We start from the raw sequence: 14,449 nt of genomic DNA on the forward strand, positions 1-14,449 counted from the left end.
AACAGTTTCCAGGAACTAATGTTCTATAGTCCCTTTTTATGACTGTAGGTTTTCATTCCATCTGTTAGCCATTTTATGTCCAGGTAGTCCTCAACTTACAACTGTTCAATAACAACAGTTCAAAGTTACAGTGGAAGTGAAAAAAGAGGCTTCTGGCTAGTTCTCACATTTATGACCCCTGCAGCACCCCCACAGTCATGTGATCAAAATTGGGCAATTGTCTACTGGCATGTGTTTACAATGGTTGTAGCATCCCAGGGTCATGTGATCAAATTTCCGACTTTCTCAGCCAGTTTACGACAAGCAAAGTCAATGAGGGAAGCCAGATTTGCTTAATGACTACACGATTCAACAACCGCCTTGCTTAGCAAAGAAAATCCTGGTTCCAATTGTGGTCATAAGCCTAGGACTATCAGCACTACAGAGATGTACAGAAATAAGTGCAACCAAACCATTTTATAATGCCTTTGTAAGGCCACACTTGGAATATTGCATCCAGTTTTGGTGGCCACATTAGAAAAAAGATGTTGAGACTCTAGAAAGATGCAGAGAAGAGCAACAAAGATCATAGGGGGCTGGAAACTAAAACATATGAAGAACAATTGCAGGAATTGGGTATGTCTAGTCTAGTGCAAAGAAGGACAAGGGGAGACATGATACCACTGTTCCAATATCTGAGGGGCTGCCACAAAGAAGAGGGGGTCAACCAATTTTCCAAAGCAACAGAACGCAAAACAAGAAACAATGAAAGGAAACTAATCAAGGAGAGAAGCCACCGAGAACTAAGGAGAAATTTCCTGATAGTGTGAACAATCAACCAATAGAAGGTCTTGCCTTCAGAAGTTGTAGGTCCCCTCTTAAGAAGAGACTGGGCAGCCACTTCTCTGGAATGGTACAGAGTTTCCTGCTTGAGGAGAGGATTGGACTAGTAGACTTCCAAAGTCCCTTCCAACTTTGTTATTCTATACCAACCTCTTGGCTTTATCTCCCTGAGAACAGAGTTCTGAGTTTGATAGAACCAACAGAGAAAGTGACTGAGGAATCAAATTTAGGATTTTCAGGAAGAAATTCCGTAGCTCTTCCATGCCTGCAACAGACCCACAAAATGGTGATGTCTCTCGTCCTGCAACTGACACTAATCATTGCCTCCCTCTCTCCAACTCCAAGGATGGAAAAACAGTTTTTAAAAACTTCTTTTCCCCTCAGTTGCCAGCCCAATTTTCAATCCTTGCCAAAGGAGCAAAAGAAAATCCTGGTTCCAATTGTGGTCATAAGCCTAGGACTATCAGCACTACAGAGATGTACAGAAATAAGTGCAACCAAACCATTTTATAATGCCTTTGTAAGGCCACACTTGGAATATTGCATCCAGTTTTGGTGGCCACATTAGAAAAAAGATGTTGAGACTCTAGAAAGATGCAGAGAAGAGCAACAAAGATCATAGGGGGCTGGAAACTAAAACATATGAAGAACAATTGCAGGAATTGGGTATGTCTAGTCTAGTGCAAAGAAGGACAAGGGGAGACATGATACCACTGTTCCAATATCTGAGGGGCTGACAAAGAAGAGGGGGTCAACCAATTTTCCAAAGCAACAGAACGCAAAACAAGAAACAATGAAAGGAAACTAATCAAGGAGAGAAGCCACCGAGAACTAAGGAGAAATTTCCTGATAGTGTGAACAATCAACCAATAGAAGGTCTTGCCTTCAGAAGTTGTAGGTCCCCTCTTAAGAAGAGACTGGGCAGCCACTTCTCTGGAATGGTACAGAGTTTCCTGCTTGAGGAGAGGATTGGACTAGTAGACTTCCAAAGTCCCTTCCAACTTTGTTATTCTATACCAACCTCTTGGCTTTATCTCCCTGAGAACAGAGTTCTGAGTTTGATAGAACCAATAGAGAAAGTGACTGAGGAATCAAATTTAGGATTTTCAGGAAGAAATTCCGTAGCTCTTCCATGCCTGCAACAGACCCACAAAATGGTGATGTCTCTTGTCCTGCAACTGACACTAATCATTGCCTCCCTCTCTCCAACAAGGATGGAAAAACAGTTTTTAAAAACTTCTTTTCCCCTCAGTTGCCAGCCCAATTTTCAATCCTTGCCAAAGGAGCAAAAAGAAAAATGGCTTATGCTGTAACTCGATATGTTTCTCTTCCCTATCCATCCTCCCCGTTGCAAATAACACAGAGGTTTAACTCTTAATAGATTCATTTCAGTCTCTGATTTCAGAGTTCTCTAATTCTTGGATGGATAGTCTTCAAGCATGTCCCATAGTGCATAGCCAAACAGCTGAGTCACACATAGGATACAAATCAATGATACTATCACAGCCACCATCTTAATATTTTTGACCACCCAGGTCTTTTGCTAAAATGTTTGTTTGTTTGTTTGTTTGTTTCCAGCCTTTATTATTTTTACAAATAACTCAAGGTGGCCAATATGTCCAACACACCTTCCTCCTCCTATTTTCCCCACAACAATAATCTTGTGAGGTAGGTTGGGCTGAGAGAGAGGAACTGGCCCAAAGTCACCCAGCTGGCTTTTGTGCCTAAGGCAGAACTGTCTCCTGATTTCTGGCTTGGTGCCTTTACTACCACACCAACCTGGCTCTCTTATGTTACAACAGAACATGCAAACTTTAGAGCTTTAATGCTTTGTATTTGAACCCAAACTTTTGTCGCTAAGCAAGACCGTTGTTAAGTGAGTTTTACCCTATTCTATAAAATTTCTTGCCACAATTGTTAAATGAATTGCTGCAGTCATTAAGTTAGGAGCACGGTTGTTAAGTGAAATTGGCTTGTCGGAGGTTGCAAAAGGGGATCAACATGACTCTGGGACATTGCCACCGTCATAAATGTGAGTCAGTTGCCAAGCATCCAAATTTTGACCATGTGACTCTGGGGAAGTGGCAAAGATCATGAGGGTGAAAAATGGTCACAAGTCACTCAGTGCTGCTGTAACTTTGAACGGACACTAAACAAATTGTTGTAAGTCAAGAACTACCTGTACTGAGAATTTACTGTGGGATCAATCCAATTCGTGGATGGGTGGGGAACATTCCACTTGGGCAGAGAGGCCTGAACTTGCCTGAACATCCAGAATATCTAGCTCTAAATTAACATTTAAAAATTAAATTTGCTTCGAAATGTGATGCCCACTATTCCTTTGTCTCAGCTGTTTTTCACTCCCACTTTTTCTGGTCCAAATAGGTACAAAGATGGCCATCTGATCAAAGCCAATGACTGCTATGACTTAGATCCTGAGAGGTATAGGATAATCATCAGGGATGTGAGACCGAAGCATGCCGGGAACTTTACCCTGTATTTGAGCAACACAAAGCATGGTCTCTATAAAAACCTCACCATCCAACTTGTTGTCCTGGGTAAGTCTCTAGCTTCTTCCACTTCATTTTGGGTGCAAGGCCTGACAAAGCGTGAAGCAGAAGGACCACACATTGAGTTGGCCTATGAACCGAGAACAAATATTCAAGGTTGATACTGTTATGGTTGGTAGTATTAAAAACATGACTTTTATCACAATTTCTACTACAATTGCCACTCTTACCATCACTATTCTAGCACCAGGCTGGATCATCAGCAACATTCAGAACTATCAGATCACTGCAAAAATAGCATCCAGTTGATAGCCTATGATGCTATCACAGCAAAAAGGACATTTGAAGGACCATCTGAGATGGGAAAGAAAGGAATACTATGATTTGAAGCAGAAAGCTGCTCACATCAGCAAGTCCTTTCCTCTCCTTTCAAAATTTTCCACCAAATGTGCATCTAGACAGATGGTATGGAGGATTTCTGCAAAAAGAATTCTCCAATTATTCCTCAAAGATAGAATTTCTTCCAGTAGAGATAGTAGAACCGCTTCTGGAAAGAGCCTAGAAAGGATTAAGGGGGACATGATAACTGTCTTCCAATACTTGAAGGGCTATTACAGAGAAAAGGGGATTGACTTCCTCTCCAAAGAACTAGAGGGCAGGAGAAGATGTAATGGGTGGAAGATCATTAAAGAGAGATCCAACCTAGAAGTAAGGAGAAATTTTCTGACAGTGCGAACAATTAATCAATGGAACAGCTTGCCTCCTGGAGTTGTGGGTGCTCCATCACTGAAGATTTTCAAAAATAGATTGGACAACTATTGATCGGGATGCTAGAAGATCTTCTGCCTTGAACAGAGGGTTGGGCCAGAAGATCTCTGAGGTCCTTTCCAGCCCTATGAGTCTATGCTTCATGAATTCCCAATTGAGGTTTTCCTTATATTTTCATGGAAGCACCAGGAGCTGTGTGGGCTTCAGATTGCTGGTGAGAGAATTGTGCAATGAGATTGAAGTCATTCACTTCAACTCTGCTTTGACCATGTCATCTCTTTGAAGTGCTGGAATAGCAGAATCCTGTCCTGTGGATGTCACCAACTTTCTCTTCTTGTTCAAAAGCTATTTAGAGAGATAGTCTTTTTTTTATCAAGAGATGAGATGATGACTCAGTCTGGTTTCTCTGTTTCAGTTTCCTACCAGGCATCTCTGTGAGTAGAACCAAAGAGTCCTGGCTTTTAATTCCAAGGGCCCAGGGGCCATTTTAATTTCTTTGCAGACATCTCAGGTGCCACTAAAGCAAGCAAAGAGACAGAGCAGTTAATCACTGACAAAGAATTCAAGAAATGCAAAAAAATATGCCAGTTTGTGTGCTTGCACTGTGGGAAAAGAACACACACAGAGAGAGAGAGAGAGAGAGAGGTGGATGTGTAAAGCAATTCATCAACTGATTCACTGATATAATTGTAGCAGCCAAATAAAAGCCAACACAGTCCTAAGTTGCAATAACAGAGGGAAAGAATCAAGATCACGTGAAGTGTTAGTACTGCAATATTACCTCTAGATTTGGTTGCCGCAACAGAAAAAATATGCTGAAACTCTAGCAGAGACCAACAAATATGATCAGGGGACTAGAGGCTGAAACATATGAAGAACGGTTGCAAGAACTGGCTATGTCTAGTCTAGTAAAAAGAAGGACTAGAAGAGACATGATAGCAGGGTTCCAATATTTGAGGGGTTGCCACAAAGAAGAGGGGATCAATCTATTTTCCAAAGCACCAGAAGGCAGGACAAGAAGCAATGGATGCAGACTAAATCAAAGAGAGAAGCAAGCTAGAAGGAGAAATTTCCTGACTGTAAGAACAATCAGTGGAACGACTTGCCTCCAGAAATTGTGGGTGCTCCAACACTGGTTGTTTTTAAGATGAGATTGGACAACCATTTGCCTGAAACGATATAGGGTTTCCTGCCTAAGCAGGGGATTGGACTAGAAGACCTCAAAGGTCCCTTCCAACTCTGCTATTCTGTTAGTCTGTTAAATGAATACATTTAATGTTCAACAACAACAGCTTTTTGTACAGTGTTCTTATGTGAAAGCATATGTATGTGTTTTGAAATTTAATCATCAAATTGACCAGCTAATAGGTAAGGAAACCCATTTGATTGGCTACAGGACCAATTTAGGCATTATAATAGTTGCTTGGATCAGTGGCATATGTTGTTGTTAGTTGCGAAGTCATGTCCGACCCATCGCAATCCCATGGACAACGTTCCTCCAGGCCTTCCTATCCTCTACCATCCTCTGGAGTCCATTTAAGCTCATGCTTACTGCTTCAGTAATTCCATCGAGTCACCTCATTCTCTGTCGTCCCTTTCTTCTTTTGCCCTCAATCTTTCCCAGCATATACAATATGGTTAATGTAACCTCTCTAATGCAAATGCATATCACAATCATAGCTTGTTTGTTTTACATAAGAATAAGACTGTTCCTAAATAACAGGACCAACAAAACAGGCTTGGCATGGAACTCCAGCAGCTAACAACATTGGTTGTGTGTTGCCTCAGGTCCAGCCAGCCCAGCGGCCTTAATGGTTTTGTCAGCTTGCCGCTTCCAAATTTGTGTGCAATTTCACACACAAGTACTCCCTATTGTTCTTCTGTCATGCATCAGCCTGACAGGGTGAATTAATTGGGGAACCATTATTGCAATTATTGTAAAGATGTCACTTATTGAAAACATGACCAGCTCAAGGAATGCTGATAACGTGCACTGTGGAGAAATATCACTTTGCAAAAAGGACAAGTGAGAGATAATAAAGAACAGATGTTTCATTTTTGGTAGCAGATTATTCTAAAAAAACCTTTCCTTCATGTAACAAAAAAAAAATGGCCAGAAATCGTTTGTTTTTCTGCCAAAGATTTCACTGGCTTTAATATAAATGAATAGGGAGATAAGGAGTTCTATGTTAGAGTGATAGAAAATCAGTTTTATTAGGTGATTATTTATTAGGATTGTTATTATTAATGGTTAGCATATGGCTGAACTTCAACAATTGCCATATATTTAACTTTCCTTCCTTGTCAGCACACAATCATGTTTTCTAAGCATCAGTGTGTGTTATTTCTGTAAAACACAGGTTAATTCTATGATAGGAATAATTAGGAAGGGACGGAAAATCAAACTGCCAATTTATTAATGCCCTGATATAAATCTATGGCTTCCTGAAGTCAACCAATCAAGATGCAAACGAAGCCACCATCTCTGTACTATTATTATTATTATTAAATTTCATGACCCACCTATATATTGGCAATGCCTCCTTCTTAGGGCTGAGCGAAAGTAACTGGACCAGGGTCACCAGTCAGCTTCATGGGTGGATCTAGAATTTACAGTCTCCTGGTTTCTAACCTGATGCCTTAACCACTATATCAAAGGGGCTCCGTTAGTAGATCCATCCTCTTTAAATTTTCCACTCCTCTTTAAAACCATCAAAAGTAAGTAGCCAACATAGCAACTTGTGACAATGAACCCCACAGGCCAATTCTGTGCTTTAGAAAGAACTTTTGTTCTGTAGCTCCTTCCAGTCAGCTTCATTGGATGAGCCTTATTGTTATAATGATAATTTGATCATTGTCCAAAGCCTCATTATCTTATATAGCAAAAGCTGACCTATACTGATTGCAGTTGCATACAATAAACTAGAAACTAATTGTTTCTGTATGCCAACTGCCAGAAACAATTTCATCCATACTTCACCATGACCAAGGGCCATCAATTTGAAATATCATGCAAATATCATGCAAATGATATTTAGAAATATTGTGTAAATATCATGTTAAAATGCCCAGACTATAAACCATGCATGTTCACAGGTAAAATGAGCAAGACTTAATCAGGGTGTCCAAGAAAGTTTGCCAATAGATCCAAACAAATTTACCTGCAGTTTAGTGCAGTGGTTAAAGGCAACAGACTAGAAAGCAGGAGACTTTGAGTTTTGTGCTCACCTTAGGCATGAAGTCACCTACAGGTGACCTTGGGCCAGATCTTTTTTCTCAGCCCTGGGAAGGTGCCAGTGGGGTACCCCTTCTGAAAACTTGCAAAGAAAATTGCAAGCATGTGTCCTAGCAGTTGCCAGGAGTCAACACTAACTAAGAAATAGCTAATAATAATTTATTTTAGCAGCTCAGGAACAAGCTTTGTCAACTGATTGCAGGAAAGTTATAATTCATCATTTAACTAACAAGAGTAAATGTCACTTTTGTAGTGAAAAGGATGAAACAATTGACCATTTGATTAATGGCTGCAGCAAAATTTCCCAAACCGACTATAACCATCAAATTGGAAAAGTTTTACAAAATGGGAAGGTTAAGATCTTATAGCAACAGCAACAGCACTTAGACTTATATACCACTTCATAGTGCTTTAACAGCCCTCTCGAAGCTGTTTGCAGAGTCAGCATCTTGCCCCCAACAATCTGGGTCTCATTTTACTAAAGGTGGAAGAATGGAAGGCGGAGTCAATCTTGAGTCCATTAGGATCAAACTCCTGGCTGTGGGCAGAGTTAGCCTGCAATACTGCATTCTAAGTTTTTGTAGATTGCCCATAATGATAATAATAAAAATGCCATTTGGCTGACTGTGTGACAAATTGATAACAGTAATATTGTTATTATTCATGAATAATTTTTCATCACAATATTATTACTATTGATGAATAATTGAGGGAACTGGGTATACCTAGTCTAAGATCATTAAAGAGATTCCAACCTAGAAGTAAGGAGAAATTTCCTGACAGAACAATTAACCACTGGAACAGCTTGCCTCCAGAAGTTGTGGGTTTTCCATCACTGGAGACTTTTAAGAAACGACTGAACAGCCACTTGTCTGGAATAATATAGGGTCTCCTGCTCAAGTAGAGGATTGGACTAGAAGACCTTTAAGGTCCCTTCCAAGCCATAGAATAATAATTCTATGTTCCGTATATGTGGATAAAAATGCTGAATTCAGTCTAAACATGTAGCTGGTTGTGTGACTAACCATAAAAATAGCAGAATAACAGGAGAGCCCTCCCCCTCCATTTTGAACATTCCTGATCCACAAGAGCAAGGGGTTAAGGTTACAGATAGATTAGCATTAGGAATAGGGTTAGGAGTTGGTAGAGACATGGTGACTTGTGAAAGAAAAGAAGTAAATTTAAAGAAGGGCATGTAAGGCTGAAACTCCAGAAGGTACTGGCCTGTTCATACTTGATCAAACCTAGAGATTATCTGAGGGCAGATCCAGGTGAATCTCTTGCCAACAGAAGATTCCAGCAACACCTTTCCCACCTAACCTCTGGGCCTTTGCAGGCATTAAATTGCAAGGATTATTCACCCCACATAGAAGCTTTCCGCCTGGGCCACCCATGCTCCCAGCCTACTCTGGAGACTGATGGAGACTGGCAAGGGCACTTCTCCTGTTGCTTTTCCGTAGAGACCTTGTGAAGGTCCAAGAGGTAGCCCATCGGTTAGGGGGAAAATAGTCTTCCTTTACATATTTGCACATCAAGAGTCTCTGTCATGTCCCACTCCTCCGCTGACGGCCGGGTCAGGGAAATCCGAATCAGGCTTGCCTCTGCAGCTCTGCCCAAAGTCCTAGCAAAGTCCTCAGGGCAGGCAGGAGACCAGTAAGTGACTTCAGCAAGATAAGTTCGACTTTTGCCTGACTCAGAGACTGCCAGAAAGCAGATCCTTTATATAGGCCATGGGGTGTGGCTCCATGACTCAGCACTCATTAAGGCCTGCCCCTCCCTTCCTTCTGTTGCCTCCGCCTATCCAGCCTTCTGATGCGAGGGTCACACCAATCAGCAGCTGTTGGGAATAAACCCTCCTCAGGCTCACATGCTGTGGAGGAGGGGGAGGGGTCTAGCTGCTCCGTTTGCCTGGGCATGGAGTCAGGGCTGGGGCCGGGAGATGCTCCTTCTTCTGCAGTTTGTGTGGGCATGGAGCCAGGACTTGGGCCAGGAGGCATACATTCCTCCGTGTTCGAGAGCAGATAAGAAGGCCCCGGCTGCTCTGAGGGCGGGCAAGACACAACAGTCTCCAAGAAGTTGGTGGTTTGCAAAGTTTGTGTTTTCTTGGAGGAGATTTCTGTTGAGAGCTAGAGCTCCATGGAACAAACGTCTTGAAGCATTTGAGATGGGTGGAGAGAGAGAGCGAGAGAGCAAAAGGTGATCTTAACAAACAGCTGGCGACTATACAGCCTGGGGAGTCAAGAATGAGAAACGTGGGAGAATATAGTTATTCCGGGCCAGAGTACAAAGCAAGTACAGAGGACTTAAAAATTTCTTACAGTGAAGCAAGGAGATTTTTCCTTCTCACCCTAAAACAAATAAACTGAAATTTTATAACGATCTTTCCAGGGACTTTTATGTCGCAATAGCGTTTGCAACAAAGCTCTCAAAAATTTATTAGGCTATTTTATGAAATGATACAAACTGGTTTTAGCTATTCAGTGGCCTTTTCCAGTTGTTATATTGGCTCTAACAAAGCACAACGTTTGGCTCTAAACATGGCAAATTTTGTCAGAAGGGAAGGGAAGGGAAGGGAAGGGAAGGGAAGGGAAGGGAAGGGAAAACTTTAAGTGACCAAGTGTAATTAGACACACAAGGAATTTATCTCCGGTGCAGAAGCTCTCAGAGTACATACAAGCAACAAGTGATAAATCATGATCATAATCATAAAGTACAATCATCATAAATCTTAATATCAGTGATAGTCATTAGATACTAAATAAGCAATAAACATAAATCATAAGATACAAACAACGAAGTGATAGTCATAAGATTCATAAGAGGCAATGATCAAGCAACAACTAGCATTTCACAGCTAATGTAATAAAATCTGGTAATTACAGGGACAAATTCATTTCTCAACCCAGAAACAACCCTTTGGAGAGAGATAGAAGCTAGCTTAATTTTTGTTTTTAAAAAAATGATCTTAGATTTTCTAATTGCAAGGTTTAGATATTTGTCTGAGTGAGGAGAAAGTACATCATTAACATCCAAAGCATGAGATATGAATGGCCAAATGAGTTTTATTTTTTCCTTATTTTTTTTCTTAACTCTAATTCATTCCTTGCCTAAGTTTAGCATGATTTTTAAAATTCTCTTTTCATTGAGCAACTCTTTTCCTTGCTGGAATTTCTCCAATGGTCATTTAAGATTATTAACTTCTGCAATGGTCAATAAAGACTATTAGTTGAATTTGATGAATTTAATGAAACTGAATTGGCTGAATTTCAATTTATACCCAATATGCTAAGAGAGCAAATGAAAAAAATATGTCTGGGTGAACTGCAGGAACTTTTCCTATTATGAGTAGTCCTCGACTTATGACCATAATTGAGCCCAGAATTTCTGTGGCTAAGTGAGACATTTGTTAAGTAAGTTTTGCCACATTTTATGGCCGTTCAGATTTGCTTTAACCATGCAAATTATCCAGATAGTGAAATTTATCCATTCTCCAAGCTTTAAATATAACAAGAGCACTTAGACTTATACACTACTTCACAATGCTTTACAGCCCTGTCTAATTTTACCTACCTGGGAAGGATGGAAAGCTGAATCAACTTTTTAGTAAACATTACTTTTTTACCAGAATGCAAAAATTTTACCCGGGGAATTCTGGGAATTGAATTTCATAGAACATAGAATTACATGGCTGGAAGTGACATTCAAGATCTTCTAGTCCAACCCCCTGTTCGGCAGGAGATCCTAAGAGCAATGGTTAGAATGCAGCATTGCAGGCTAATTCTGCTGAATGCCATCAGTTCGATCCTGACTGGCTCAGAGTTGATTCAGCCTTCCATCCTTCCAAAGCTGGCAAAATGAGGACTCAGATTGTTGGGGGCAATATGCTTAAACTACTTAGAGAGGGCTATAAAGCACTGTGAAGCAGTATATAAATTTAAGTGCTATTGCTATTGCTATACCATTCCATACACAACTAGACCAGTGGATGTCCATGAAAGTCAACTCATGACATCAGACCATGAGACAATCTGCACCCAAGCTTTAAACTAGGTGAAATGGGTTGTGAAGTTTGCAATGCACATTTTATTTATTTATTTTATTTATTTATTTTTGTCACACAGTATATGTAAGCATAAGCATGAAATAATGATTCAATATATAGGCATATATATGAGTATGAGCAGTGGTGGGATTCAGCCAGTTCGCACCACTTCGGGAGAACCGGTTGTTAACTTTCTGAGCAGTTTGATAAACTGGTTGTTGGAAGAAATCATTAGGGCAGAGAACCGGTTGTTAAATTACTTGAATCCCACCACTGAGTATGAGTTGTAATAACTATATTAATTGGATATAATGAAGGAAAACAATAGGACAGGAACAGTAGGCATGTTTGTGCTCTTATGCACGCCCCTTACAGACCTCTTAGGAATGGGGTGAGGTCAATGGTAGATAGTTTTTGTTTGAAGCTTTTGAGATTTTGTGAAGAGACCACAGAGTCAGGTAGTGTATTCCAAGCATTAACAACTCTGTTACTGAAGTCATATTTTCTGCAATCAAGATTGGAATGGTTAACATTAAGCTTAAATCTATTGTGTACAATGACATGGACTGTCATTGTCTTAACAACCAGAACTGAGCCTTTTTATTAAACCATCATAGACTTTGTTTTTGGAAAAAACACACCTGATTTAGAGTTGGTGTTATATGAACATGGGCGATGCATGTTTCATGTATGTATTTAATAAAAGGTTTGCATGGGTGGGATCAAGAAATAGGAATGGGGACACTGAGTCACACAGACCTGCAATGCTGAAGAAGAAAGTTTTCGATTATGCCTCTGTCATGGAAGTAGCTGTAATTCTACTCTATTTCTCTCCAAATTGCAATGTACTGTATCTAGTAGCTGTTCTTTTCTATGTGTAAATCCACCCATATTGCAGTTATCAGATGACCTACATCTAAGAAAACAAGCCGTGTATCGTTATGACACCAGAGGTCAATCTGATATTCGAACTGGTTCAAGCTTCCAAAGTCCTTTAATCAGTTCAGATCATCTTTCTGAATTGGAATGATGTTTCAGATCAATTACTGAATTGGATGCATCAAATTAATGGTGCAGTTTGGAAGGCAAAAAGATCATTTTGTCAAGTCAATTCAGGGCTGAACTAACATACATAATCAACTTGACTTTTTGAATCAATCGGAAACATTGAATTGGAACAAGTCAACCATTTGAGCCTGTCAACAGAATTTCATCAAGTGGCTCTGAATTTGCTTTGCTAAGGTTGGAATTCAGAGATGGGGCTTGAACTAAATGGCTGGGTGAGACTTCAGAGCAATTAAATTTGTGCATCTAAAAACAAAGCAGGTTATTTGTAGCAATGTGTGACTCTGGTGTCAACAGAAGCTTCCCTGACAATTCACCTCTCATTAGGGTTTTTTTTCAAGGGTGTCATTTTAGTAAGTTCCAGTTCCTTCCAATTAGGTAGGAATGTTTGTCTAGGCGAGACGGAAGCTTTTATTTTTTTGAAAACAATTTTGTTTTGAAGTCCTTGTCTCATTAAATTCATCATGAGATGCTTAATTTCAAGTGTGACTCAAGTTATATAGAGATTTTGGCATGAGTTGTGGCCACATGTGCAATTGTGCATACTGAAAAGGAACTGCTATAAAACCCAGCTTCTTTTGTTCTTTATACAAAGGCAATGAGCTGGAAAGAAACGAGAAAAACTGTACATTTCAGTATGGGTCACCTGCAGATCTGACACAATGCAGGGCAGAAACAGTTTTTCAACCTTTTGCACAAATTTATGATGAGAAGAAAAATTCTCTCCTCCTTTGAAAGGCATTTTAGAAGAATCTTCAAGAGCAATTTCTCTTTCATTGAGTGGAATGAGTACAATTAGAACTAGGGAAGAATTTCTCCAGCTGGCAAAGCCAGGAGAACCTGCAGGCTACTGGAGAAAAGGACATTTTCTTCATCATCATGAGTTGGAAGGGACCTTGGAGATCTTCTAGTCCAACCCCCTGCTCAAGCAGGTGCCTTTATATCATTTCAGACAAATAGATGTCCATTCTCTTAAAAGGGTCCAGTGATGGATCACCCAGAACTTCTGAAGGCAAGCCGTTCCACTGGGAGAATTCCACCTCTTTTTAAGAAAAAAAACCCCCTCTTTTTCAGGCAAGTCATTCTACTGGTTTTATTCACCTGTTACAACCAAGATGTGTTTAACAAAAGTCTCCCGATCAAACTTCCATGGATTGGAAGGTGCTTTTCAGAGAGCCAGTGTGCCTCAATGATTAAGAGATTAGGTCAGGAACAACGAGATCCACAATCCAGGTCTCTCTTAGATCCAGGAAGTACCTGGGTGACTTTGGACCGGGCTCTCCCTTTTAGCCCAAATCAGCATCCAGCTGAAAAACAAAACTCCTTGTCATATCATGTGCCAGTGAGTTTGGCTGAAAGAACTAGGTAATTGCAGTGCAAAACAAGTGGATCCTGCAACAATGTGGGACAAACGCTAAGAAAAACAACATGAAAGGCTGCTTATGCAAATTCTTATGCAAATCCAAGTGGATCAAAATAGCAACCTCTCTCCTCAACTCTTTGCATTCCGACTCTTGTGAGAAGCATCGATTCAGCTCACGTTTGAAAGCCGCCCCAGGACAACTGTTCATCATCTGCTTTCTTCTATTCCATAGTTAACAGCTGATTCAGAAAGAAAAGTTTGAAATTAATCAGTGGGACATCTTGCCTCCTGGAGTTGAGGGTTCTCTAATGCTGGAGATTTTCAAGAAAAGATTGGACAACCATTTGACCAGGATGATATAAGGGCAGGGGGTTGGACTAGAAGATCTCCAAGAAGATCAGCACTAGCAGTCTGTGATTCTATGAAATGGGGCCTTAGGAAGAGGGCTTCCAAAACTTTCAGGGTATAAATGCTTTGATTTAGGTAGAGGTAGCTGTCTTGTGACATGTGTCAGGCTTAAAAGCAATATTGACATGTAGTGAAGTGTTAATACCAGTTTATAATGCCTTGATAAGACCACACTTGGAATGCTACATCCAGTTTTGATCACCACGATGTAAAAAAGAGGTTGAGACTCTAGAAAG

At 40.3% G+C, this 14,449-nt stretch overlaps 1 protein-coding gene across 4 annotated transcripts in view; it reads left to right on the plus strand.

The window, feature by feature from the left end:
* Positions 1-14,449, plus strand: part of LOC131205061 (vascular endothelial growth factor receptor kdr-like) — a 210,691-nt gene that overhangs the window by 92,366 nt on the left and 103,876 nt on the right. For all 4 annotated transcript variants that reach the window (XM_058196910.1, XM_058196911.1, XM_058196913.1 and 1 more), the window contains exon 9: positions 3,208-3,380. In XM_058196910.1, coding sequence (XP_058052893.1) covers positions 3,208-3,380 — 173 coding nt within the window. The remainder of the gene's footprint in view (positions 1-3,207; positions 3,381-14,449) is intronic.

Source organism: Ahaetulla prasina, chromosome 11 (genome assembly GCF_028640845.1).
Source record: "Ahaetulla prasina isolate Xishuangbanna chromosome 11, ASM2864084v1, whole genome shotgun sequence".
NCBI classification, from domain to species: domain Eukaryota; kingdom Metazoa; phylum Chordata; class Lepidosauria; order Squamata; family Colubridae; genus Ahaetulla; species Ahaetulla prasina.